A 27595-nucleotide genomic window follows, 5' to 3' on the forward strand; every position below is an offset into this window, starting at 1 on the left:
TTTAAGGAGCTTGCACACTACTGCGTTCTTCGGATTAGGTCCTTGCAGACTGATGCATCTTTCGGAAAAACGGTGGAAAAAACAAGCCACCTGAAATTCCCTCTGATATTCGGGTCAGGAAATGCATCCGTGTGCACTGCAGGGACCTTTATTGTGATAATGCTAGTCAAAGAGAGGCTGCTTATGTCTCAGCCAATCGCTGTCTACCTCTCGCCATATGGGATATAAAACAACTGCCTTGTGTCCGCAGTAGCGCACTGCGAGGCAGACCGAGGATTTGGTGTCGACTCTGATGCTGATGTCCAGATTAAGATATACTGTACAAAGAAAAGTGAACTAATAAAAAAACTATATTTAAAAAAAAATCACACCCGTGTGAACTGAGTGGTGTAAGGTCTTATATAGACTGATCAGCTGTGGTCTGCCGTAATGTCTGACGTAATGAAATCACACCCGTGTGAACTGGGTGACCATAGCAACCATGCTCATTTTTTGGTACGAACAGACAGACAGACAAACTAACAAAGCCAGTTGTAACCACCACTCAAAAAACAAGTGATGGAGTTAACATGTATAACACCATTCCAGAGGATTTATTGAACATGAAAAAATTGTTACATAAAAAAGATCTGATCACTTATTTTATTATTGCTTTCCCTAATGATGTATAATTTATTGGTGTTCACTAGTTGCTACTCTGCTATTGCCTTCCATGGTGGGATGGGTACAAACCGTTTGGATTGTCACTTAAAAAGTGATTTCTTTACATGACATAAAGTAAGCAATCAAGTCTAATTCCATGTGTTTATTGATTTTACAAACATTGTATGATGGTTTAATAAAAAAATCACACCCATGTGAAGTGAGGGGCGCTCTTATCAACGTACATTATCATACATCATCTCATTCCGGCCAATCACAATTTGCGTCCTCACCTTTGTCATTAATTTGTTTGTGTTACACAACGTTTGCGTTTACACTATGACATAACATTTGACGTAATTTGACTATGACGTAAAATTTACACTGACTCTCTGATTCTCCATTCATTGTCAATGTCAATGGGAATTTAATGTTTGTGTAGGACAAAGTTTGTGGACACACTAAAAGCTGGACATAGGAGGGGCTGGCGCCCCTCAAACCTAAAACAATGAATGGTATAGTTAGTATATTGTTTTGCAAGTTAATAGTTTTACATTCTTTGGTGTTGGTGTGGTCACTTTTAGTTCATTATTTCTTTGTCATGTATATTGGTGCCTCTTACCTACCCTGTAATTGCTATAAGCACTTGTATAAAACATACTCTGATGAATTCCGAGGTGTTGGTCATTTGTTTGCCATGCTCAAAGAAATAAATATCACATTTTTGTGTTCTTCTGTCGTTATTTTCATACCCGTTCCACTAAAGAGCACTTGACTTGATGTTGAGTGAGCCATTGGATTCATGGAGCACACTTCTTCCTCTTGTTATAAACAGACAGGACTTTTCAGTTACGGGGACAGTCATTAACAGCTAGTGTTCAGTTTTGTTCATTATTAGCCCAGGTCCAGTTTGAGTTTGGGTTCAAAGATGGCGATAAGCAGCATGATGCAGAAACCCAGCAATATGCCAGCATTCTGCAGCAGGCAGAACCAACACTGACTGAAGGCTTGGTCCCCAGCATCATTATGTATTATATCTGGTAGCATGTCCACCAGGGCCACATAGAGAAAAAGTCCAGCAGTGAAAGGAAAGATCCATACGACTATGTTCTCATAGTAGTGTCCAATGCCAATGCCAATCACCATGCCCACGTAGGCAAACATGGCAGACAACAGATTGTAGAGGATAGCCTGGCGCACTTTCATACCTGCCTTCAACAGCACTGCAAAGTCACCCAGTTCATGAGGCAGTTCATGGCAGAAGACGGCTAGCGAGGTACTGAGACCACTGGATAAGCTATCGGTAAACGCAGCACCTATTGCCAGGCCATCACTGAAGTTGTGCACGCCGTCTCCCATGAGAACCAACCAGGCCAGTGTGCCGATCCCAGCCTGTTGGATGTGCTCCGGGGTGCAGCGGTGGTTGCGTGTGTGGTGACGTTGATGCGTGGGCACCCCCACTGTGTCGGCTGACACTGGCGGCAGGTGGGGCAGAGCCGGCATCACCTTCCCCTCTTGGCCGATGCCCATTCCGTCGCAGGTCACGGAAGGGTCACCGTTGTTGTGTTTCTTGTCATTGTACATCTTTCTCCCCAGAGTCAGCAAGTGTTCCATGAGCAACATGAAATTGATTCCTGCCAACACCGTCAGACCCTTCCACACCCCGTCAAGACTCTCCTCATGCTCTTCGTGGACATCCTCATGCTCTTCATGGACATTGTGATGGTGATGGTGGTGACCACTTTGGGAATGAGGGATGAGGTGAAGAAAAGCGTCCCCACAGAGTGTGCCCACTGCCAACGCAACCAGGAAGCTGAGAAGGAACTTGAAGAAGGTGCGGTTCATCAGAGGGACGAGGAATACCCCCAGTAGAGACGCAAGACTGATCACTGTGACGGACACAAAGCCACCCACCCATGCTGTGAGGACATCTCTTGGGGGAAGGTGGTCTGTGGTGTTTTCGCCATGTTGATCCGGCTCGTGATTGCGGAAATGGGGATCGCTACCTTCTTGGCCGGGCTGCTCGTGGTGTTGAACCATGACCGTCCTGAGGCGGTCCAGATCGGCACTGTGCAGTAGACGCTCCAGACTTGCCAGAGACATGCTACCATTCTCACCGTACTGGTTGAATATAGACTCCAGATGATGTTGTCGAGTGGGTTCTGCTCTTTGACTGTGTACCACAACAGAAAGAATCCACAGAACAGCCAGAGAGGCTCTCCATGTCCTCCTGGCAGCCATCATTCCGATGTGTTGGACAGTGTTAAGAATGATGTAATTACACAAGCCTAGCGGAAAATAGTCACATCTATAACCCCCTTGATGAAGGGAATGTTTCAGATTCCATCGAGATCTGCCTTTTTAAAGGCCAAATGAATCACCACTGCAACGTCACATTGCATGCCTTTTTATATGCATTTTTGATACAGGTTTAATGTTTGTCTTTAGTTCAATGTTTGTTTTGTAAACGCCATTGACAATGAAGGGAAAATGTACGTCATCATGTGACTCATTACATCATATTGTCGCTTTATTGTTAATGGCGTGTAATGTTTGTGTTTGCACCGTTTGTTTTACATTACCATTACATCACCGAATCAACATGAGTTAGACTTTAATATATTGGCGCCCCTCACTTCACACGGGTGTGATGTAAAAAATGTTTTTTTACACATTCATGTTGCCGAGCAACCAGAAGCACACAAAGCCAACAAATGCAGACAGATTTGGCAGAGGAACAGCTGTTCTATCAAATATGACGATGCAATGCATGCCCCACCTGGTTATGTAGTACCCAGAGAGTTCTGCCAATGAGGGGGTAGAAAACCGCCCGGTCACGTGGTTCATGTAACTCGTTTGTCACTCTAAAGCCCATAGAGTCTAATCATGCATTCTGCATACTTCCGGTTCAGGCCTTTGTTACTCTTCGCCAATAGAAGTCTATGTAGAAGACTGGCCCCATGAAGTGAACGGAGTTGTCGTAACTCTAGTAACACGTTTTAAGTCTATCTGGACACGTGGCAAACTTTTATGTCCATATATGGAAATCGGCGGACACGCACAGTACTTTTATGTCCATCAGTATATGCTGCTGTATATGACCATATGGTTATATCGATCAGATGGGCAGTTTTGGATAACCAGAACCCCAGAGCCCCACCCGCTGCCTGGGTCAGTCGCCATTGCCGTGACCGACCAGTCCTGCCTACACAGGGGATGACTGTGCCATTCCAACTTCCATAACACAGTGAGGAGGAGTAATGCCGCCCAACCTAGTCGACACATTCCATCTAAGACCAGATGGAGCTGAAAGAATTAGAATACTGTTTGTTTTTCCGCGACTTTGAAAGCTAATTTTCTGAATCATTAATGTGGCTGGTTGCTTAATAAAACATAATTATGTTGTATGACAAACCAGGGTAATGGGGGCTTTCATGTAGGATTTGTTTGGTATGAGGAGGGGGGTTGGAGCTTTAAGCTAGTAATTGCTTGATTTGGAAGATGGGATATGGTGGGTTGGTGCTGGAGAGAGAATACCTCACAGTGTGTGTGCAGTCTTCAATTGATGTTTTACTGTGTGAGGTGCTCTGTTGAGACTAATCAGCATACATCCAGTCATGCATGTTCTTACTGTAGCATCTTTATTGATATTGTGAAGTGTATATCACTCTCTCGGTCTCTCCAGTGATTATGGTTTAATTAGATTTCCAAATTTCCTTTAGAAGTGTTAGAAGTACTCTGCTTTCTCTGTCTGTGTGCTCTTAATATGTGTTCATTAATCAGTGGATGAAAGTATGTGAGAGGCATGGCTGAGTAATGTACTAATTAAATGTACTACTTTCCGTCGGTCATGCTCTTAAAGAGAAATTGTAAACAGGCCTTTACTATGAGTTATGTTTTTAGCCCACAAGATGCCACTATATCACAGAAAATGATTGTACTCCTGACCTATAAAGATTATGAGAGTAGACTAGCTAGGCCCGATTTGGGAATTCATTTGCTCAGAGGTGTTAATAGCTCTATCAAAAGCAGAGCTTGTTTGCAAGGTGCAGAAATTGGCATCTGACTGTGAAATTGTTGTTCCCTGTGGATGTACTTGGCTTAGACATAAAGGAGAGATGGTGGTGCTTAATCATGGTTGTACCCTGCAAAACCCCATGGCCTGGTGTTCACTGTTCAGTAAGGCTTAATGGATTCTATTCAGCACAGTTTGAATATTTTGGAGATTGTGTATTAGACCACCATTTCCCCAACAGTGGTTTGGGAAACGTTTCAATTTTTTTTCCTTTTTTCCCCCCAGTATTTCATGAATAAAATGTAAAAGAAAAAAATCTAAAAAAAAACTTAAAGTATTGAAAATGGCAGATCTACAAGCTCTAATATTTTCCATAGTTTGGGTCCCGGGGGAACGTCTAATTTCACTTTTGGGTCTTGACTCGTGTGAAGTGAGGGGTGCTCTTATCATCGTACATCATCCATTCATCGTCAATGGGAATTTAATCTCTAGTAGAAAAATAGCTGATTTGCTCATCTACTCTACATATGACGTAAATTCTCCATTGTCAATGGGAATTTCATCTTCAACCGCTTATCCGTAGTCTGGTCGCGGGGGCAACAGCTCCACCAGAGTGCTCCAGACTTCCCTCTCCAGAGCAACATTAGTGACTTCCTCCTGGGGGATTCTGAGTCGTTCCAAGGCCAGTGAGTCGATGTGTTTCCTCCAACTGCGCCTTGGTCTGAAAATATACACTATAGCTGAATATAGTAGGGGCTAGAGCCCCTCAACAATAAGGGAACCACTGTATTAGACTACAAACAATGGCAATGTTGTGGGTCAGCTCTATTACTTTTTATTTTCTCTGTTACAGTACAAAGTAAACCATAGCTGTTTGACTGGTTGTTTACACAAACACTCAAAGCTGGGCATAGGAGGGGCTAGTGCCCCTCAAAAATCATAGACCACACTTTTATTAACCTGCCTGCAGCAATGCATGGCACTGGCACGGTAAACAAAAGGTGAAATATTTAACACGGAATAAACGTGAAAACAAGCTTAGGTTCAAAATGGTTTACAGGTGGTACTGAATTGACAAACCGGTTCAATTTGAAATTAGTTGCACATTGTAGACCACAGCATAAGCAGATGTCCCTTCTGTGTGCCTTATCGCAGTATACATTATAAAGTGATGCTTATCAGCGTTATAATAATGAATTGCATTTTTATAGCGCTTTTCCAAGTGCTCAAAGCGCTTTACAATGGTTTGTTCATTCATACATTGGGAGGTGAACAGTCGACGCCAGCGTCCTCACTTTCCACATTCACACACCAATGGTGGCAAGCTCACACAGACCGACTCATTGGAGGCATTGTAGGGTTCAGTGTCTTGCCCAAGGACACCTCGACATGTGGACAGGAGGAGCCGGGATTCGAACCGCCGACCCAGGGATCATTGGACGACCTGCTCTACCTCCTGAGCCACAGCCGCCCTTAAGCTGTGATGCTTATCACGTTATTATAACGTGATGACATATCACACTTGACTTTTTGCTCAACAGATTCTGTCCAAACCTCACCAAAATTGGTATACACCTAATATTCCCATTGGCTACGATTCATCTGATTTAAAAGTTTGCAGGAGGGGCCCGTTTTTGAACAAAATGCCACAAATCATGTCCGATTGTCGTGAAACTCCCAGTAGCCCGAAGAAGGCACCCAAATGTTTCAAATCGGCCTCATGGTGGCGCTGACGCAATAAATAGCAGGTCACAACACGACCCTGGATAGGCAACCCGGGCCTAGCGTGGATCTGTGCTCTGAGGAGTGCACATTTCTAGTTGGTTTTTACTTTGTTGCTCGTTCCACCTGTTTCAAATGGATGTTTTACTGGGTCTGGAGGGAGCTACTGGTGCACTTAAGGTGATCTCTAGCATTGAAAGTTGTTGAACACACCTTTTTGCCTCTTGGTCACATTTTCACAGATTCAGAAGTTTCGTTATGTCTTGTGGCAATTTCTCACACATGTGCTGTGTGAAAAGTTGTCTCGGTTAAATATATGCTTCGTCTTAACCTGTCCCATCATAGCATGGAATCATAGGGTTGTCTAGGCTTGTCTATCGTTAGCAATCGAGGGAGATGAACAGAAAACCACTGAGTAACAGATAATCACTTTCCTGAGGCTGCGTTGGCTAATCTAGATCTCATTCTCAGTATGACATTGGGTTTATTTCAGCAGGGAAATGGAACACAAAATCTTTAGTCAATTCTTTGTTTTGAAGTGGTAGTTTTAGATCTTTTCGGATCGGCATGTAGCGCTGTGTTCAAGGACAAATTGCTCATGGTTTGTTTGTTTGGACTTTTTAATAATAGAATCTTGTCTTGATAATTAATGCTTATTGCTGTCATAATTATTATAAACAGAACGGTTTACCAAAGAGAATGCTCTGTGAACTATGTATGTTTGCAAATAGTGCCTGTCTGTTTTCATCTTTGAGACAGCAGGTGGTGATACACCTACATAGTCTGCAGCCTTTGATTTGGCCAGCCAATGCTCTGCTCCCTCTGCCAAATTGGACAGACAGCCCAGTATCTCCTGCAGTCGATGGTAATATTAGCTTCCCCCGGAATAGTCATCTCCAGGACTCCATTACTAGAAAATATTGTCAACTTCAGAGTTCGGACAGTTTGAACCAGTCACAGACAATTAAAAGTATAGTCTAGTCATTATCTACTAGTAGTCATTATAGGCTATAAATCTCTCTCTAGATAAGTCCCTCTCTATATTTTGAAATTTCTATCTCACCAGCTCACACTCTCTGAACATGCTTTGACTCTAGATTAATATTTTATTCGAATCCTTGATGGATGAAGATGTCAAATATTAATGGGATGTTAATGTACTATGATTAGCTAATGTGTTGACTGAGACAGAGGAAAAAAGGCCACATTAGTCCTTTAGCACCAGAGACTTGTAAAACAGTTGGTGCATTTAGTAGGGCTGGGTGACGTGGACAAAATTAAATGTCCCAATATGTTTGACCAATATTGTGACAACATTACAGAAACGGTGAAAATGGCAGATCTACAAGCTCACAATGCATTGCGATGCTTGCTTGTAGATCGGTTATTTTATAAGTGATTAAAAAAAACCAGGAAAAGGCAACACTTGATATTGTGATAGAAGAGGGAGAAGGCAGCTCGGGCAGTTTAAGCCTTTTTATTCAGGTGCTGCTAGTATAACTAATGACTGTCGTTTCGATCTTGCGATCTTCCTCAGAGTCTTGAAATGGCAGCGTTTGCAGATGCATTTATATTCAGGGGTAGGTGAGGGCTGTGCTCTCAATAAGCCAATGGTAGTTGGCTCTGTTCCATGGTAGTAACCCCGTTCTGCTCCAGCGTCTTCTCCTTCTGACTGCAACTAACTACTGTCCCTGTTTCTGTGATGCACCGGAGTAGCCGTTTCAGGCTTGGTAGCTTTCCTTTGTTCTCACTTGATATTGTGATAATAGATATTACGATATCCAAAATCCCAGACGATATATTATCTAGTCTCATATAACATTATTATAATATTATTGATATATTGCCCAGCCAAAGCATTCAGCCACTACACCTTCTCTGGATAAATTGTGTAAATGTACTCCAAACTGTCCACTGTAGGTCATCGACGTTGCAATGTACGTGTATTGCAATCTATGTGTAATAGTCACATCCAAAAGTATGTGATTTACAGTAAATTGGGTCCATCTGTCACATTATGCTCACATTAGGCTGAAACACTTTACTGCTTGATAGAAAATGAAAACTAGACCTTTTTCATTACTAATCTTGAAGAAAAACAGTCTATAGTTCATACCATAATTTATTTATTCTGATTCAATTACTAAATACTTGGTGGTAAATGGTGCATTTATATAGCACCTTTATTCAAACAATGTGCTTTATAATGTTTTCAGTTTTTCACCCATACATATGAAAATCTATTGCCATCTAACTTGATACAATCTGAATCTGCCTCTAGGTGGCAAACCCTGTACATCAAGGGTGCCCACACTTTTTGGACTTGAGAGCTACTTTCAAAATGACCAGCTCAACAAGATCTACCCACCAAAAAAACGATTAAACCATTGCTGGAAATAGTTTAATATATGTATCTGAGGGGGCTTTGGAATACCGGAGCTGGCGTTACATATAAGACAAAATGAATGCACTTGGAATGCGAAATAGAGCGGGAGAAATGGAATAGGTAGGGGTTTGTTTTATTAATTTGTAATGCTACCAATGTAATGTTCAACACTCTTGAAAACAAAATAGGCCTATTGCATTGTGGGTTTGAGCTGACCTTTTTGATGTCAATCAATCAAGTCACCTTAATTCAAGTGGCAGATGCCACTATTTCAATTAAATATTCCTTAGGCACATGTCATGTCACATGGGATCTACCTGCACAGCCTTTGTGATCTACTGGTAGATCGTGATCTACCTTTTGGGCACCCCTGCTGTACACCTACTCTCTGAGCAGTAAAAAAAAAAACACTACCCAAAATAATATGTAACCCATAAATTTGTCTGATCCATCATATAATAAAGATGGGGACATACTCCAGCCTGTTAAGCCAGAAATTGTATTATCCATGGCAATGGCATACCGTGTAATGCCTGTTGTGTGACACCTGTGTTTTCTGCTGTCTTTCCTACTTCGTACATTACTCTCTTGTTTGCTGTCATACATCATCCTGTATTATTGCTATCCAGGCTTTGTAATTAGTGCCAACATTGAAACAATTAAAGTACCCTTGTCCCCTGGTGCATGATGAATAACATTATGTGAGCAGCGGTACTGAAAAGCCTTTTATCCAAAGAAGAGCTTTACAATGTGCATCTTATTCATTAATTCACACACATCCACACACCAACCATTAGGTAACCACTAAGCAGCATACGTTTCAACTCAAGGACACTTTGACACTAACCAAGGGGTAACCCGCCAGGGATGGCTGCCGTACGACCTGAGCCTTGTTTCTACTATTGAAATTGCTAGTATTAATGGGAAAATGAGCAATACAATCTGTCTGTTGATCGTGGCTCTTTAAACAAAGCCATTGCTAATGCATCTCAAGACTCAAGAGCCAAGGCAGATCTTTGACCCATGTTTGGCTTTAACATGTCTGTCTTATCATGTCTCTATTCATCCCTCTTGTGCTGTAGTTGGCTGAGTACCGGCAGAGGAAAGCCCACGCAGACAGCCAGAAGAAACAGAAGAAGAAGAAAAGGAAGCCAGGAGAGGAGTCGGAGGGAGATTCACCCGGCGGGGTGAGGGTAGAGCAAGACCAGCCTGCAGGGGAGAAAATATCTGGGGGAGGAATCCATGGAGTAGATGATCCACCCACCACAGAGTTTACCTTCTCCAGAACCCTGCGGAGCGGCGAGAAGGTCAAGCATGACCAGACCTACACCATAGAGGTAATAGTCACATACTGTAGTGGACTTAACCATGCACTTAAACTCCATATGGTTGACCCGAGTCCCTCTGTACTAGTGTATTTTATGTACACAAAGACCTGCACACCGTCTGCACTTGCAATACGAACTTTATTGGCAATGTTTCGGTCAAAGACCTTCTTCAGGCATCCTGAACTTGCAATACGAACTTTATTGGCAATGTTTCGGTCAAAGACCGCCTGAAGAAGGTCAAAACAGTTTTATAGTTTTATAAAACAGTTTTATATTTTCTCCTTCCTCAAACCAATGTCCAGCCGTGAATGATCAGTGTGACGCACGTCTCTCACACTCAGTCATCAGTCTGTGATTGAAACTTGTCATTTCTGACGTCACTCGAAGTTCAGGTTCACTACAGTACTCTCATACAATTTCAGTATTATTCCAATTCTCATCATTTTTAACATGTTCCACTTTTGTAATTCAAATCTATCCAAAGTTAGATTAATTACTTCCGTTACTAAAGAATGTTGTTATGATGTGCTTTACTGAAGCTATGATGTACTTGGACCCGAGATCGCATTATGTTCTTTTGGACATTCAAGCCCATTCAGTAGTTTCCTTTCAACACTACAGCAAAGCCAAAAAGCACTTGGATGTGGTAGCTACCAGTTTCCATGGAAACAGACGGTTGCCTTTAAACAAGTTGAGCTACTGTGGTCTGTTTAATACGTGTGGCCTTGTTACACCCAACAACACAGACCTGGAAGCTGATTGAATAAAGCAATGTTTTCATATGTGGTTCGTTTTGTCCAAGACCCATGCTCGCTCTCTAATTGAAAATGGGTTTAGGACATCGCATAAGAGTAGCCTTGCTGCATAGCTGGCAGCTGGGCTGAAGGACTGCAACTATCATTTATTTCCTCCCATAAGTCTGTGAGTTAGCCCTCAAGGAAAAACGTAACAAAGTCTGCTTCAGCCGACTCAGCGCCGTTCGAGCTACGTCCGAATCGAAATCATCACGTATTCTTTGTATGAATGTCTGTCTGTACGTATGTATCAGCATGGCATAAATGGCTGATGTATCACCAGACGTTGCTTTATAAAAAGTCTAATTCTATTTTGTTATTAATAGAAGCTTGTACACCAAACAAAATGTGGAGAGAGATGGAGGGAAGACACGTGGCAAAGGCCGCCGGGATCGGGAGTCGAACCCGCGGCATGCCGTCAGGCTGGCTCAGCAGCCTAGGTGCCCAGACGGTTGAGCCCAATCATAGAACCACATCCCTACTAGTAACATCTCTAGTTAGGCATGTTACAGGTCAAGCATCGTGACAGAAATGATGGCATGGTATCATTTGAAAAACAAGAAAGGGGCTCGCAACTCACTTTTAAAATGATCCAATTTTATTCACAGCAGCATCTGAAAAGCCACACAATCCCTAGTCCTCTTATGGGTATAATCAATCCATTTCCTTTTTTTACCAGCTGCGTCTATAATCAATGTGCAAGCTAGTCCAGTAGTCCTCTAGTCCTGTACAAGCCCCCAGTGAGGCTCTCCCGTGCATCTGGGCTTTAAAATTGAGTGCTCGCATTTTTTTGGACACCAAATGTTGTTGTCCAAATCGAAAAAAATGCGGAAGTAGACGGTTCTTCCGGGTGCTTCAAAACACCACTGAGCTGAATAGCGAGGGGGCGGGGCTATCGTTCCGGTTCAGTCTCTATCCTTTTAATACTCTATGGTCCTGTAGTCCACATAGAGTATTAAAAGGATAGAGACCGAACCGGAACGTTAGCCCCGCCCCCCCGCTATTCATTTCGATGGAAGTTGCTCAGTGGCGTTTTGAAGCACCCGGAAGACTGCCGGAAGTACAATTATAACTCGATGGCTCGAGTGAGCGGAAGTTAAGCCCGGACCTCAAAGCCCGGACCTCAAACGTCATGTGCTGACGCACATGAACGTCCGTCCACCTCCATGAAAGTGCTGCAGTTCCTCTTTTTGCCAGTAGGTAGTGGCAGCTTCAACGTTGGATAGCCTTACTGGGGGCTTGGTAGTCCAGCTGGTTTTCTCATTGGCTGATGTATGTGTGCACCGCAACTATGTCCGGGCGGAAATGAACGACTCAGAACACAATAGTTCCGCCTTAGAGAATTATGGTTACTACCTAAACTACTGTGCTGAAACTCAGACACAGGCGGACCCCTGCAGATAATAGTAATGCAGCTGGTAATTAATTGATTTAATCAATTTGGGCTTGTTTTCTTCTTTCTTTTCATCCACAGGTTAGCACAGCAGTGATCCTTTTAATTACACTAATTCAAACACAAACAGGAGGCACAGTTCACCCCTCAGACACACTTGCCAAATGAAGACACCCAGACAGGTCCCATCTGCGAAAGATTAGTAATTTATTACGACATATAAATGTGCCACTTCAAAAGACAATAATGGAGCATAATGCAGTAGAGACTAGGGAGTCAGTCAGTTTAAATTGGTCATTATTTGGAATCAACGAATAATCGATATATCAAGATATATCGTAAAGTTGCAGGCAATACCCACCACTAGTTAGTAATAAGGGAGCATAAGGCAGTAGCTAGTCAATAATGATGATATGGTAGGAATTCATTAAGGCAACATAAGGCAATATGGAGTGAATATTAATAGAGCATAAAGCAATCAGGCTGCATACGGCAGTAGGTTATAACTAATGAGTGAGCATAAGGCAGCAGAGAGTTAGTAATAATGCTCTGTAAGGCTGTAGGGAGTTCCAATTTACAATTACAATTTAGGCATTTAGCAGACACTCTTAATCCAGAGCGACTTACATTAAGCAAGAACAAAAAGCATGGCAATACATCACATACATAAAAAGTATTTATCATGAAACATGTGTAAGCTAAGAACGTAACAGTGGAATATCTACAGTATATAATGAAACTATACATATAAACTAAACATATATACTAGGGGAGAAGTAGTAATAAGACTATAAGGCAATAGGTAGGCAGTAATAAGGGAGCATGAGGCTGCGGCAGTATAGAGTCGGTTATAAGGGAGCAAAATAATCGAAAACTAAATAACTAATACTTTGATTTACCTTGCACCCTACTGAGCTCAGCTGTCAATGTAAAGTCACTGAAAAGTGAAACTTACTCTAGTTATTGAAAAGGCTGGGTTAGTTTAAGTCAATAAATTATCTCGCCACATAAAAATCAATTGAGATATTTGCTATTCCTTTTTTCTTTTTTAACATAGCATTATATTTGACATTATCTTTGCAACAGTGTCTTCTTAACCATGTCAAGTTGACCAGAGGCTTGAATCGCCCAGAGGCTTTCTTGTTCTTTATGTTCTGTCCACTGATGCCCCAGAGGAACTAGACGTTGCTGTGGAAACTCTTTTCCCCTTGAAGTCCTGTACCTTGATACTGATTATAACCAGTATTGTATAATGGCTCATGTACACATTTATTCAACTCCCTGCTACTCTGTCGCAAGTCGAACACAGGAATGTTTCATAAAGCAAGAATTACATATCAAATATGTAGACTATTTTGTATATATTTGATGTATTAGCAGGTGTTGTTCTTGCTTACTGTAAATTGCTCTGGATTAAGAGCTAAATGCCTAAATTGTAAATTTCAAGAATTACATATCAAATGCGAAACTGTAAATGAGTAGGCTACGTAATATAAGAATTCTACTGAAATAATGCCTAAGAAAAAAATTAAATTAAATGTACTTTTTGGAATATATTTTGTATTTTTCGGTTACCTTATTAGACATGCAAGATGGAATAACCTTGAGCTCAAAAGTTATAAGCGTCTCCCATAGGAAAATCTGCCAATTCTTTCTCTATCTGGCTCTGTGGCTTTTCAAAAAGATTTGATCCAGAAATTAGCTGTTCGAAGGCCTGTAATAATGACATCATTACTCAAGGAGGAGAAAACAAACTGTTCAATGCAGCAGTGTTTGTTTTAACCCATTCAGGCCTGACGTCGAAATAAAATAAAAAAAGTTTTCTAAATCATGACAATTTTCGGAAAGATTTGAGGCACATTTTAACGATTTTTCAAAAATAGCAGACCTACAAGTTCATAGCGCGCCACCGAGGCGCGCTATGAGCTTGTAGATCTGCTATTTTTCAATAGCTAAATTATAACAATGTTTAAAACACCAAAACGGGTTCCCGCCCCAAAATGGGTTAATGGTTAATGTGGTTAAACGCTAACGTGACATGGATGCGTTCCAGGTCTCAATGGATTAATGTAGGCCAACAAGACCAGACACCAGTTTCATGATGTCATTAACTACTGTAACAAGATGACTGAAACATGAATGCTGTAGCATTTGCCAATTCAGTTGTGGGATGGGCATGGAGCCTGGGATCCAGCCTGCTTCCTACGTTTGGCGTTTCATTATTTATTTTCACTTCACAGTCTGGAAAGAGTCCTACTGTATCTTCGTGCCGAAACGGAATATAGGAGGCTGATTGGTCTGTGCCAATCAGGTGGGGGGGGGGGGGGGGGGGGGGGGGGGGATACATTGGACATTACAGTGTATCATGTCCAATGTATCACTCAAGTCACTTCCTGACTTGCCTACGTAATTGAAATATGACTCAAATAGGACCCCTGGCCAGACTGATTAGCGAGTCAAGTGACAAAAAGATGAACGTAGCGAATCAGGCTGGATTCCAGGCCAGGGCATGGCCCTTTAATTAAGAACCAATCACCAGGGGCGCCCGCTGGCCAAGTGGTCCAGGGGCATGCCACATAATAGGCTTTGGCCTGACCGCAGTCAGCACGTTGCGTAATTGGTAAATGGTAAATGGTGCATTTATATAGCGCCTTTATCCAAGGCGCTTTACAGAGATTGTGCATTACATTCACCCATTCACACACACATTCATACACTGATTGCGGCGGAAACCATGCAAGGCACCAACCAGCACATCAGGAGCAATTAGGGGTTCAGTGTCTTGCTCAAGGACACTTTGACAGCAACTCTGGGGGAGCCCGGGTTCGAACTGGCAACCTTGCGGTTACCATCCGGCCACTCTACCCCTGAGCCACTGCCGTCCCGTTCATGACGATCTTTGCTGCATGTTTCTCCCCGTCTCTCTCCCTCTTTCCTGTCATTCTTCACTTGTACTATCAATAAAGGCAGAAAAGCCAAAAACAAATCTTTATAAAAAAAAATATAACCAATCACAAAAGTCTAAATCTTGCATGTATATTTACTTGGCATGTTCTTTTTCCAAATAAAAACACAGTACACAGATCATGTTACTCACAGTCATAGTATAGCTGAACTATTGATTTAAGCTATGGGGAGGTATTGGTAACATGGTGCATGTTCAAAAAGGAACCGCTGTTCTAGGGGCTGCAAGCGGCCCCATTGATCTTGTGGTCTTGTTGACTTCTGTGCTTATTTTTTTAAATGAATCCACTTGAACACTATGCTTGGGTTATCATCAGTCATGTTTCCCTGTGCAATGCCAATGACATTCTTTCACTCTTATGTTGCAGCCGGAGAGTGAGGTGTCCACCACAGCTGAAGATTATTCCTCGGAGGTAAGACAAGCGTTCTGAAGTTATGCATCACACTTGTGACACTAATGGTCAACAGTATCCCGGTTTCAAATACTACACCACTTCACCTCATTTAACGTATTTGTCTGGTAACTGGTGATTTAGCTTTTGGTTCTCCATCTTTATATTTGACAAAACATTTAAATTAAGTATATTATGTTAAACTTCAATATATGAAAAGAACATATTCCTTTTATACAGTGAACAAGCAAACGATACACATAAACCAAACCTAACAGCCTATAAAAAATAATAAAATCAAGAATATAATATCCACATGCTCACTGCGTGACGTGTCATGTTGTGATGCACTGTTAGCTTGTAGAGCTGCTATTTTTAAAAAGGTTAACTTAAACAGTGGCTGCAAAATTTGTGCAAATTCCCAATATATCAGACAAACTGATATATCGATGCGGTATTGAGCTTGCTATTTGTTAACTGTAACATGACATCATAAAGTTCATGGACACTTTGAAATACTGAAATATCTAAAAACACATACTACCCACATAAAAACCCCAGGAAAGTGTTTCTTGTCTCCCAAACATCATTGAAATAAGATCTGGTTGCAAAAGGGGTGAAGTGTCCCTTTAAGTGTAACATGATTTCCTCTAAAATTCTAGCCTGCTGATTTAAATATATTATATGAATATGTTTTAAACATACAAATGTTTTAACTGTGATTACATGACCCCTTTCGGACATGACTGGTGGCAGAAAGTTTAAAACTAATACAATTCTAAATAAGTTCAAATGGAAATATAATTCAGTTTAAATAAATACATAGCACTGTGCTGGTTCTAACAAAATTATATACAGTATCATAATTTAACCCTCAGATTCTAAAAATGTCTTCTACATCCTGATAGTTTTCTGAAAAAGCTATGTTTCTATTTCAGTCGTTCTTCGATTTTTAAAAAATAGCCGACCTACAAGCTCGTAGCTTGTAGATCTGCTATTTTTCAATAGCTAAAGCATAACATAATGCTAACACCAAAAGGGGTTCCCGCCCAAAATGGGTTAATATCATATAAATGATTTTCAGTTGTTTCTATAGCTGAAGTGAAAACATTGAATTAGAAAGTCAATAATTTCCAGCACAGTATGTGAATCTTAGACTTTCACTGACATGATTGTGACTTAACAGGTAAATGGTTGCCATGAGATGACTGAGAGCCAAATGGAGTCTGCCAAGGATTTTGTCTGGGTACAGTACATTAATTAATGAAGCTAACCGCAAAACCAATCAATGCTACACTCGACTCTGCATTTTCTTTTCATATACCATTTCTGGCTGTCACTTGACGTCCTGTAACCTCACTAACCAAGTGCCTTTTATTCTTTACTGCTTCTTGGGATTTCACCGACTGCTTGCATACTGGCTATATGAGCTGCAGTAAATTATTTAATATATTGATTCTTTTTTTCAGTTGTTTGAATACTCTGTCTGATTAAATTAGACCTATGATAATTTTCATACTGTATGAACACAAAATTCCATCTTAAAATTGTTTAAGGTGTTTACCAAGCAGTCCAATTTTTTAAATGTTTTCATATTAAGGAACAAGGTCAAGCATTCACATTTCAATGACGTTTCTACATGATAGATCACACAAAAAATATATAGTTTCCATCGAATTAATAATTTCACCCGTAACTTGAGTATAATGTGAAAACTATAGGACTATTACACAGCAAATTTGCCATGTCATTTGTCAAAACTATTTTATGATTGAAGTAAATGGGGTTTGAATTGGGCTGAAAAGACATAAATGCGTCATAGACATCACATGCTGGCCACAGATCAACAATGGAGGCGTGCTGTTCCCATGTGGATCCCGAGAACCACATGATTAGATTCTTTAACAAATGGTGTAGTAGGGCCTTGTGACTGTGCAGGGCGTTGTGACCTTTCAGAGGTGTAAATTAGTAAAAAGGCTGAGGGAGTACAGTCTGAGAAAAGGAGAGGAGGAACAATGAACATTTGGTATTTGTTAGGTAACGGTCGCTGGTGCAGGAAAGAAAGACCTTGTGTCTTTCTTGTGTTATAGAATAGATGCAAAAGAGAATGATGCAAATAATCATAGTGTCAAAAAGATACGGTATGAAGCTCACTCATGTTGCCGATAATCAAGGGCTCAATATTTTACAAAAATATGCAATTTTGACAAATCTGGGTTGTGTAGAGCAGGGGTTCTCAACCCGTGGGTCGCGACCCCTCGGGGGGTCGCCAAATTATTTTAGGGGGTCCCCAAATTATTTTCAAAAAAAAAAAAAAAAAAAAAAAGATTTCTTTTTAAATTTTATTTTCACGATTTTTCTAAAATAGCAGACCTACAAGCTCGTAGCGCGCCACTCGGTGGCGCGCTATGAGCTTGTAGATATGCTATTTTTCAATAGCTAAATTATAACAATGCTTAAAACACCAAAAGGGGTTCCCGCCCAAAATGGTTTAAGGTTATTGTAGCAGTCAATTTATATTGGGGGTCGGGAGGGGGCGGGGCGGGGGTCCCGAGACATTGCCGAAGCATTTCCGGGGGTCCCCGGCCAAAAACGTTGAGAACCCCTGATAGACAAGATGCAAAAGAGAATGATGCAAATAATCATAGTGTCAAAAAGATACGGTATGAAGCTCACTCATGTTGCCGATAATCAAGGGCTCAATATTTTACAAAAATATGCAATTTTGACAAATCTGGGTAGTGTAGAGTTAAAAAAAAAAATACCCACAGTTCTTGGCAGCAGGGCCTGTCTTGGCCTGGTTCTCGGCAAACACAATAGGAAAATTCCAATAATGAAACGTCCATCCTGGCATCCTCCACTCGCGTAGTTGGCTTGTGTCTTAGCTTCCAATGAGGAGGAGAGGTGAGGACCTAATGAATGGGAATGATCCTCGCTCAGTCAGCATCATTTTGCAGCAATGGCATTTACTTGACATGTTACACTGCTGGATCACTGGTGGTAACAGTTACAGAACTGTAGCTCATTGCTCAGATGTTGTGTTGTATTGGAAGCTATGGGCTCTATTTTCGTCCATGCTAAACCCCTTAACCCTAAACTACTTTGCCTTTTTTAATATTTTGAAAAACATTTTGTATAGTTAAAATAGCCAATCTACAAGCACACAACGTGTCGATGTAGCTATTTTAAGTATTCAAAAATGTTTTTCAAAATGGTAAAAAGAAAAAAAGAAGTTTAGGGATAAGGGGTTTAGCATGGACGAAAATAGAGCCCTATTTATGTTTAGGAATTTAGCTGTTTGACATGCATTCTCTCATAGACCGTAGCTGCTACGACGTAGCATAACAAACTTCAGGGTTGAGTAAATAAAGATCAATAAGTGTTGAGTAAATAAAGATCAATATGACATACTCAATTGTTTATAATGCAAGTTCAATTTGTGGGGAAAAAACTAAATATAGAGGTACTGTACGCAGGGGTGGAGTTTCATTGAAATCAACTGCTTCAACTGCTTTGACCAATTTTATTCAGAGATATATTATTCACATTTCAGTATCTCCAATTTAATTAACTGGGATGACTAAATTAGGAGTAGAAAATATTTACATTTACATGCGCTTAATAATGGTATGTCATTTTGCCTGGTCAGCATGCATTGCAACCCGCTTGTTTAAAGGTTTATAAAGATGCTGAAACTTGAGAATTAATGTCAAAACCAATTGTTAATACCATTTGGTCCTTCTTACTAATCCTCCATCAGTCATTCTTTCCTTGATTTTGTCCAAGTACCGATCTAGTACTTTTGTGATTTGTCATAATGCTTGCCTTTTCCACCTACCCAGGAGGAGGTGGAGTCGCTGCAGCAGGTGGCAAAGGGAGGCACACTGCAGGATATGGCGGATGCTCTGGCTGCTAAAACCCAGGCTGTGGAGGAGCTCAGTCAAGAGCTGGAGGGGATCAGGGCTGTCTTTGGCAAAGAAGGAGTGCAACAGGTGACTGACTGTTTCATGTTCAAATTTGCTATTCCTTTCTGTACCAAAAACAATTATATTACTTGCCACCATGGGCTTTCTAATGAGAAATTCTCTATAACACTGCTAACAGTGAGAACAGATGGAATAGATGTGCTAATGAGAACAGATGGAATTGATGCGTAGAATTTGTTCACAGCTCATATAAATATGCAGAAGTTATGTACAATGTGCTTCTACAGTCATTCATGGAAGTAGTCCAGTTTCTAATTAGCAACGGTTGGTGACAAAAACTCATGAATGAGAACAATGGAAGACTGTACCACAAAACAGTACATTATGAGTTTTGATGACATCTAAAAAAACAGTAGTATGTAGTTTTTGTGACGTTTTCCACTTGTATCCAAAAATCTGGGATTAGCCATGCAATTACAGTAAAAGGGTTCCTTCTACTGCAGTCTTTTATCTATCTGTGCCATAACATAACTAGGAAATTCACAATTCTGGGAAATTGCAAGTGTGGTTGCTAAGTACAGTATGATGATAATTATAGCATGTCATGTAGACAGCACAATAATTGCATTGTATGTAGTCATAGCACATCATAGTACATATGTGTAGCATAGTATAGTATATATGTATAGTTAATATGTATAGTGTCATTATATAGATATGTTCTAATTACGTTCTTAGCTTACGCATGTTTCTTGATAAATGCATTTTTATATATGTGATGTATTCCCATACTTTTGTTCTTGCCTAATGTAAATCGCTCTGGATTAAGAGCGTCTGCTAAATGCCTAAATTGTAAATTGTAATGTATGATGATTATGATATATTGGCCCACATGACATCACAGGGGGCGGCATAATAAAACTAAACTTTTTGGGGTTGCTCTATGAATAAAGTCGGGCAATTACTATAGTCCGGTTGCCCTGTAGTAGTAAAAGCATTTGTCTATACATTGGCATTGGATAGTATTGTATTGATTGTAGTTCTGCTCTTACAGCTGCAGGACTTTGAGGCAGCCCTAAAGCAGCGGGATGGTATTATTACCCAGCTTACTACCAATCTACAGCAAGCTCGCCAAGAGAAGGACGACATTATGAGGGAATTCCTGGAGTTGACGGAACAAAGCCAGAAACTCCACGTTCAGTTCCAGCAGGTGGGACGTTTCCAACTTCCGCAGCGTACTCCCTCCTATGATTTAGCTACAACTGCAGTTCAATTAGTTATTATTGAGCGTGCAAACTCCCACATTATAGACTGGACATGTTTGATTTGTCATCGTGACACCTTCGTATATTAAGGATTCTATACATGTTTTTGTTCCCACTAGAACACTCAGGTCTTCATCCACTCTTCTATTAAAATTACCAAAAGCTCAACATAAGAACACCGGTGAGGCCGCTTTCTGGGTCTATGGCCCCAAGTTGTGGAACACACTACCACTGCACCTTAAAAGGGCGACCTCCCTTGATGTTTTTAAGAGAGAGTTGAAAACTTATTTTTTCAACTTGGCATTTGTTTAGATGTATCTTGTCTTCATATTCAATGGTCTGATACAATTTTCCTTACCATTTTCTACTTTTGTATTGCCATTTTTATTTGCTAATTTGTATATATTGTGTCTTGTATTGACCTGCTTTTTTATTCCGCAGCTTGTTATTTTTTATGTGAAGCACTTTGGGTTGCATTTTATGTATGAAAGGTGCTATATAAATAAAGTTTATTATTATTATTATTATCGTACTGGATTGTGACCGTCTATTGATCTGATTGACAATGACAGCTGCAGGCAGGTGAGACGCTGAGGAACACTAGCCACAGCAGCGCGGCCGCTGATCTTCTCCAGGCGAGGCAGCATATTGTCCAGTACCAACAGCAGCTAGAGGAAATGAGCTCCCAAGTCAGAGTTCACCAGGAGAGGAACGATGAGCAGCTGCTGCAGATCGGTCAGCTTACGCACACAGTCAATGAGAGGGAGATGGTGAGTTGGCCACCTACACAGTATGTTATCCAGTGTTTGATAGATTCTGCATAATGCCACCAACAAAGTGACTGTTTGGGCGTCAAACTCTTCCTCACGCTCTGGTTTTCTGTTTTCCACATGTTCTTCTGTACAGCATCTGGTGTTTTTCTGTTTGGATGTGCATACTTTAAAACTCACCTTTTCGACCCTTTTCGACAAGTGCTGCATGATGTAAATGTCATTTTCAACTGAAAATAGTCTGGCTCAACATTTCTTTTTTTACCAGCAGCTTGAAAAGCGTCTGGTTAATGTTTTCATGGGAAACGTGCGACCGGTAGACTGACACCGCTAGTTGCTGAGGAGGGGTTGCCAAGTCCGCATATTTCCAGCCACACTTGATTTGGCCCACACAGTTGCTTGCCTGGTTACTTACACTCACTCCAACTCGCTTATAATTCACAGACCTGGCAACATTGCAGCCCCTCTCCATTGGCACACACACACACACGCGCGCGCGCGCACACACACGCACGCACGCACGCACGCCCGCACGCCAGGAAGCCACCGCCCACTCCACAAAGTGTCATCTCAACTCTCGCCTATGCAGGAGACACAGCGGACGGAGGAGGAGGAATTGCCGTATCATGCTTTTGCTTATTCCTTCTAAATCTCTGTATATAAAATATAGCTCACTCAGCGAATCTCTTAGTTACATCAATATTGTTCTTCGACAATAGTTGGTTTGTGCCTAGGTATTACGATTACACAGTTCGCATTGGCCATTTCCAATGCGACGCACTGTGATTCACCTTCCCAGGCATTAGCCATGATCGCACTGGTTTCAACCTGTCCCAGAGCCAACTAATACAACAGTTACGACATTGAGGGGGCAAATAACAGCGGAGCGCCGCTAAAACGTGGCAGCAGACTCGCTGATTTAATGGGTAACAGACAGTAACACATTTGAGTCTCAGTGACTGTACTCGTGAACTCCCACGCATACTACCGCGGACCCCCTCCGCCCCGCGCCGAACTCCTCGGGGACCTCCACAGCCCGTAGCCTCTACCCGCGGACCCCCACGCAGGCTACCGCGGGACTTCTTTAGACCTGCCAAGCCTGCAAATGGACCCATAACTACAAAATGTTCGACTCTCGTTTTAGGAAACATTGACATGTCAATGTGTTCGGGTGTCAATCAAACCAACTGCGTGAGTGCTGTCAAGTGGAAACCTCATACTCATATTAGTAGCCAATTTGAATGCAATCTGGTCAAACTGACTGATACTGATACAGTCAGATATATTGCTGTCAGGTGAAAACCTTGTATGACCAAAACCATTCCTTTACAAAATATATAATCAGAAATACATAAAATAGCCTATCTACAAGCTCACACTGCATCCTATTCATATCTTCACACGTTGGGAGCTTGTATATCTGCTATTTTCTTTTTTTACTGTGGACCACCACCGCCGCAAATATAAAAGCTGCTGGTAATAATATGACGAATGTCATCATTTCTTGTTTTATCCTCAAAGCGTTTCAGCTTTGTCTATTTTATTGGTGCTTTTTGTGATTACATCTGATTTCTACATCTGTGCTTTTCTTTTTAGGGAGGGAAAAGATCAGAAGAATCATTTGCACAAAAATGTAATGAAAAAGACCTGCTGATTGCCGAACAAAAAAGAGTAATGTTGGAGTCCGAGCAGTCCTTAAAAGAATTGAGAACAGAGCTTGCACTGGCCAGCAGAGTCGCCGAAGCATCATTTACACAAACACTGAATGAGAAAGAGCTGCTGATTTCGGAGCAAAATGCAATAATTTCAGATCACGAGAGGTCGCTGATACTGCTCAGGGAGGAACTTTCCCAGGTGGGGAGGAGTTCACAAGAATCTGTTGCACAACATTTGGAAATTAAAGATCATCTCATCAAGGAGCAGGAGCGAGTCATTTCAGAACATGAAAGCTCTTTTAGCCAGCTTAAAGACGAGTTGGCGGCGTCACAGAGAAACCTAAATGACCTCACCCAGCAAATGTCTTCAAAGGAGCTTGAACTTGAAAAACGCCGGGATGAGTTTGAAAGTACCAGTGTTAAGTTAGAAAACTACAAAAGTGAATTGGAGAGTTGTAAGGTGGAACTGGAGAAAGGGCAAATAGAGATTGAAAGCTGCAGGGGCGAACTTACAACCTCCAGACAGAAGGAGAAGCTGTCATCTAATGAGATAATGCAGCTCATGGGTACAGTAGAAGACCTGCAGAAACGATGTCACCAGGGAAGCCTGTCTGAAAGTGACAACCTCCAAAGGGTGGAGAATGAATCTGCCCAGAAACTTGACCTTCTTAGGTCAGAGCTGGATGAGATGTATGGCCAGCAAATTGTCCAGATGAAGCAGGAACTTAATTTGCGACATGCAGGAGTAGTGGACCAAATGACTCAGCAACATGAGGCTGAACTTGAACTTCTGAAAGCCCAGCTGCAATCGAAGAGTCCTACAGTTAGCATTGATGTGGTGGATGAACTCAATGCAAAAGTTGAGGAACTTGAAGAGAGGCTCGAGGAATCCCAAGTAATGGATAAGAATGCAACTAATGAGCTGAGTCGTGTAGCTCAGGAGAAGCTCAACCTGCAGGCCCAGGTCAACGAACTTCTCCATGACCTCCGCTCTGCTAATGATAAAGTGGAGAAGAGCCTCGTCTCTCGGGAAAGCCAACAGAGTGAACTGCAGCAACTTCAGGACAAAATTGATGATCTAAGAAGCCAGCTGGCTGCTGCTAAGCAAGACGAAGAAGAGACAGAGGCAAAACATGAATCGGAGACAACCAACTACAAGATCAAGTTGGAGATGCTTGAGAGGGAGAAGGATGCCGTGCTTGACCGCATGGCGGAGTCACAGGAAGCAGAGCTGGAGAGACTTAGAACACAGCTTCTCTTTAGCCATGAGGAGGAGCTCACCCTTCTCAGGGAAGACCTGCAGAGGGAGAGCTTCCTCAATGCAGAAAACCTCCTCAATGAAGCCTCTAACAAACACGAGCGAGCCTTGGGAGAGATACGTGTTGGTTATGAAGAACAACTGCGTTTGTTAGGAGGAGAGAAAGCAGCCTTTCTCTCTGAGCGGGATGAGCTGTTACACCAAATACTTGCACTGAAAGAAGACCTGAATCTAGCTTTGCACAGTTCCAAAGCAAAGGAGCTGGTCCTGCAGCTCCAAGAACTTCAGGTTGAGGTGGAAGAACTGAGAAAGGGAGGAGATAAAACGGTTCAAATAGAGCAGGAAATCCAGACACTACTGAGAAATATAGAGTTACTAGAAACCCAGAAAAAAGAGAAAGATGAGTACTGGGAGAACAAATTGAAGAAGCAGGAATCTGAAAACAAGACAATGAAGCAATCTAACAATGCATTTAAAGTAGAGTTGGATTCACAAATTGGGAAAATTGAATTTCTCACTGCAGAAAATAATCAAATGCAGCAACAAGTGCTTGAGTTGAAAGAAGAAATAGAAAAACAAAGGACTACTTTCTCTTTTGCTGAAAAGAACTTTGAGGTGAACTATCAGGAGCTTACGGACGAATATTCGTGCCTTGTTGAGGTAAAGAGACGGTTAGAAGATAAGATACTCAAAGAGACACTTGAGTTTGAAGCAAAAATCGCCAGCCTCCAGTCTCACATTCGTGGGTTGGAGGAGAGCAGTAAGTCTTTGGAGAACACAAATACAGACAGCAGACCTTTGATAGAAAAAGATACTACTGAATTGATGGAAAAGCTTGACATAGTTTTGAACGAGAAACAAAGCCTTACTGTGAAGCTCTCTGAAGTCTTAAAGCAGCTGACTGTCACTGAGGGCAAACTGACACAAGTGGAAAGAGAACTAATGAAAGTCAAACAAGAAAACGAGACGGCCATGACTCAAAACAAAAGTATGGAGAGGGAATTGAAAAGCCAACAGGAGACCCTGAGCTTACAGATGCGAGGGCGAGATGCCCAAAGCAAAGCTAAGCATCAGCAAGATAAGCAGCATGTACAATCAACAGCTCCTGTCTGCACTATCAAAGACCATCACCTCCAGATTGAATCTCTGCACCTGGAGATAGAGACTCTCCGTTCCCTTTTACCGTCAGCTGAAGTTGAGCGAGACACCATCAGGCATGCCCTGGAGGAGCAAAGGCTTATGCAGACGACTTCCTCTCCAGCAACAGCAGCAGACAAGCATTCAGGGGAGGGACCTGTTGAAGGACGATCCTCCCTTCAGAAGCCCTCGGGGTCAAGCAAACGCAGGAGACGGCAGAAAACAACGAAGCAAGAGCACAAATCTGGCACTGCGCAATCAGACAGCAGAGAAGAGAGAGAAAGGGAGGAGGAAGAGGAGTCTGTATTAGAGGAGGGGGAGAAAGCTATAAGCGCTGCAGAGCCGGGGATGCAGGCTCAGATGAAGAGCCAGGTTGCGTCGCATTCACAGCAGAGGGCCAGAAAGGAGGGCTCCACTGACGGCTACCAGGGAGACGCAGGCAGAGACTACATCAACAAGCGGGTAAGTACTTGCAGGCATCTACTGCAGCACTCTCAGCTGAAACAGCCCTCACTGGTTTTTCTTCCTGGCTTTTCATTTGAATAAATTATAGAATTACCCGTTTGACTGACACATTTAATAGAATGTTAAAAAAAAGAAAAAAAGCCTCACGTTCAAACTGCATATAGTATGTGAAAATATAATATAGCTGTAATTAAGTACGTATTTTATAAATGCAGATCATTTGTAGACTGCATTCATGCTGTAGCCTAAATAAGTATTTAACACAGGAGTGGCATAAGCATAGGATATAGCAGAGAGATATTATAGCACTCAAATGTTTTCATCTGTAGTGAGTAATAGTCTTGATTACAAATTGCCTGTGCACTTGCCACTTGAAGGCTTGCTCTCATGGGGACTATTCAGTACCGCAGTCCGATAGTGTGCTTATTGCTCATAAGATATCACGACGGTTCTCTCTTTGGGTGAAGTGGGGATTGAGTGGGAGCTTTATTCTGGTGAGAATAATACATACAGTATGCAGTCTGCAGACATACTGCTAAAGCATCAAGAGTCCGTTCAAAATGCAGCTTATTCCTGCCATTGGAAACCATTATGCAATATTTATTTATCTTTTTTTTTCATTCCATTTTATTCACTGTCAAAAGTACAATTATTTCTTCTTTTAAATGTCTAGGAAAAAGATGAATCTCTCATTCTTTTGATAGTTGAATGAAATGTCACCATCTTGCAGAAATGTGTACATTGTAGTTTCTTTCCATCCTGCAGGGAGTAAAGGGTTTGAGGTGAGCGGTTTTACCCCAGTCACTCCCGTGTTATCAACCACCTGTAACTTCAAGGCTGTGCCTCAATAGGACAATGCCAAAAATTCTGTCTTTGTCTGCCATTTCACACCAGTGTCCCTCACTCTCTTTACACCTCCTGGGTTGGACCTTTATACAGGGATAGCCATGGGTTATAACCAGTTTGTGGTTTGATACGGTAATCTAGGCAAGAACATATTCCAGAAATTCACTTTTGTAATGACGTTTCAAAGGAGATGCTGTCTTGTAAAAGTAGTATACTTTCCTACACCTAAAGAAGCCATTACAACATCATCACAGACAGCACTTCATAAAGTATAATTATCATGGCGTGGACATATACACCCGGCTGATTGGCTACTTGGAACGTTGGGACATATTCATAGATTTGAGACTCGGTACACCAGCCACAGCATGCCCCTCCTCAGAAGGTGTTCCACTCGTGTGTCACGTGTCTTTACACATCAGTGTCTTTAAGTGTCCACATTTGTCCTGCCATCATGTTTGATACAGTTGCAACAAGAAGCAGTGTTCCTCTCCTGCTTACTTATTAGGTGGCAGGAGATCATGGAAGGGAGCAGCAGAGCTCGGAGCCTGTAGTGCCACTGGGAGCAGAGGAAGCACAGATGACTACTGAGCATGTAAATGTCACTCAAGCTCACATCCTGGCATGTGCTTTTTCA

The 27595-nt window shown here is 41.7% G+C and overlaps 2 protein-coding genes across 6 annotated transcripts in view; one reads left to right on the forward strand and one right to left on the reverse strand.

Moving 5' to 3' along the window:
* akap9 (A kinase (PRKA) anchor protein 9) overlaps positions 1-27595 on the forward strand; it is a 92065-nt gene that overhangs the window by 2726 nt on the left and 61744 nt on the right. For 3 of the 5 annotated variants that reach the window (XM_079523011.1, XM_079523010.1, XM_079523014.1), the window contains exons 2-9: positions 9848-10102; positions 15613-15657; positions 16823-16882; positions 19479-19628; positions 20617-20772; positions 21400-21597; positions 23194-26109; positions 27467-27553. In XM_079523011.1, coding sequence (XP_079379137.1) covers positions 9848-10102; positions 15613-15657; positions 16823-16882; positions 19479-19628; positions 20617-20772; positions 21400-21597; positions 23194-26109; positions 27467-27553 — 3867 coding nt within the window. The remainder of the gene's footprint in view (positions 1-9847; positions 10103-15612; positions 15658-16822; positions 16883-19478; positions 19629-20616; positions 20773-21399; positions 21598-23193; positions 26110-27466; positions 27554-27595) is intronic. The other 2 variants (XM_079523013.1, XM_079523012.1) reach the window with 2 other exon arrangements.
* LOC306938629 (zinc transporter ZIP6-like) lies at positions 1537-2883 on the reverse strand (the record flags this gene model as incomplete). Its single annotated transcript, XM_079522891.1, has 1 exon — positions 1537-2883. The coding sequence occupies one exon, from the start codon at positions 2881-2883 to the stop codon at positions 1537-1539; it is 1347 nt and encodes a 448-aa protein (XP_079379017.1).

The sequence above is a fragment of the Electrona antarctica genome (genome assembly GCF_951216825.1).
Source record: "Electrona antarctica genome assembly, chromosome: 15".
Classification (NCBI taxonomy): Eukaryota; Metazoa; Chordata; class Actinopteri; order Myctophiformes; family Myctophidae; genus Electrona; species Electrona antarctica.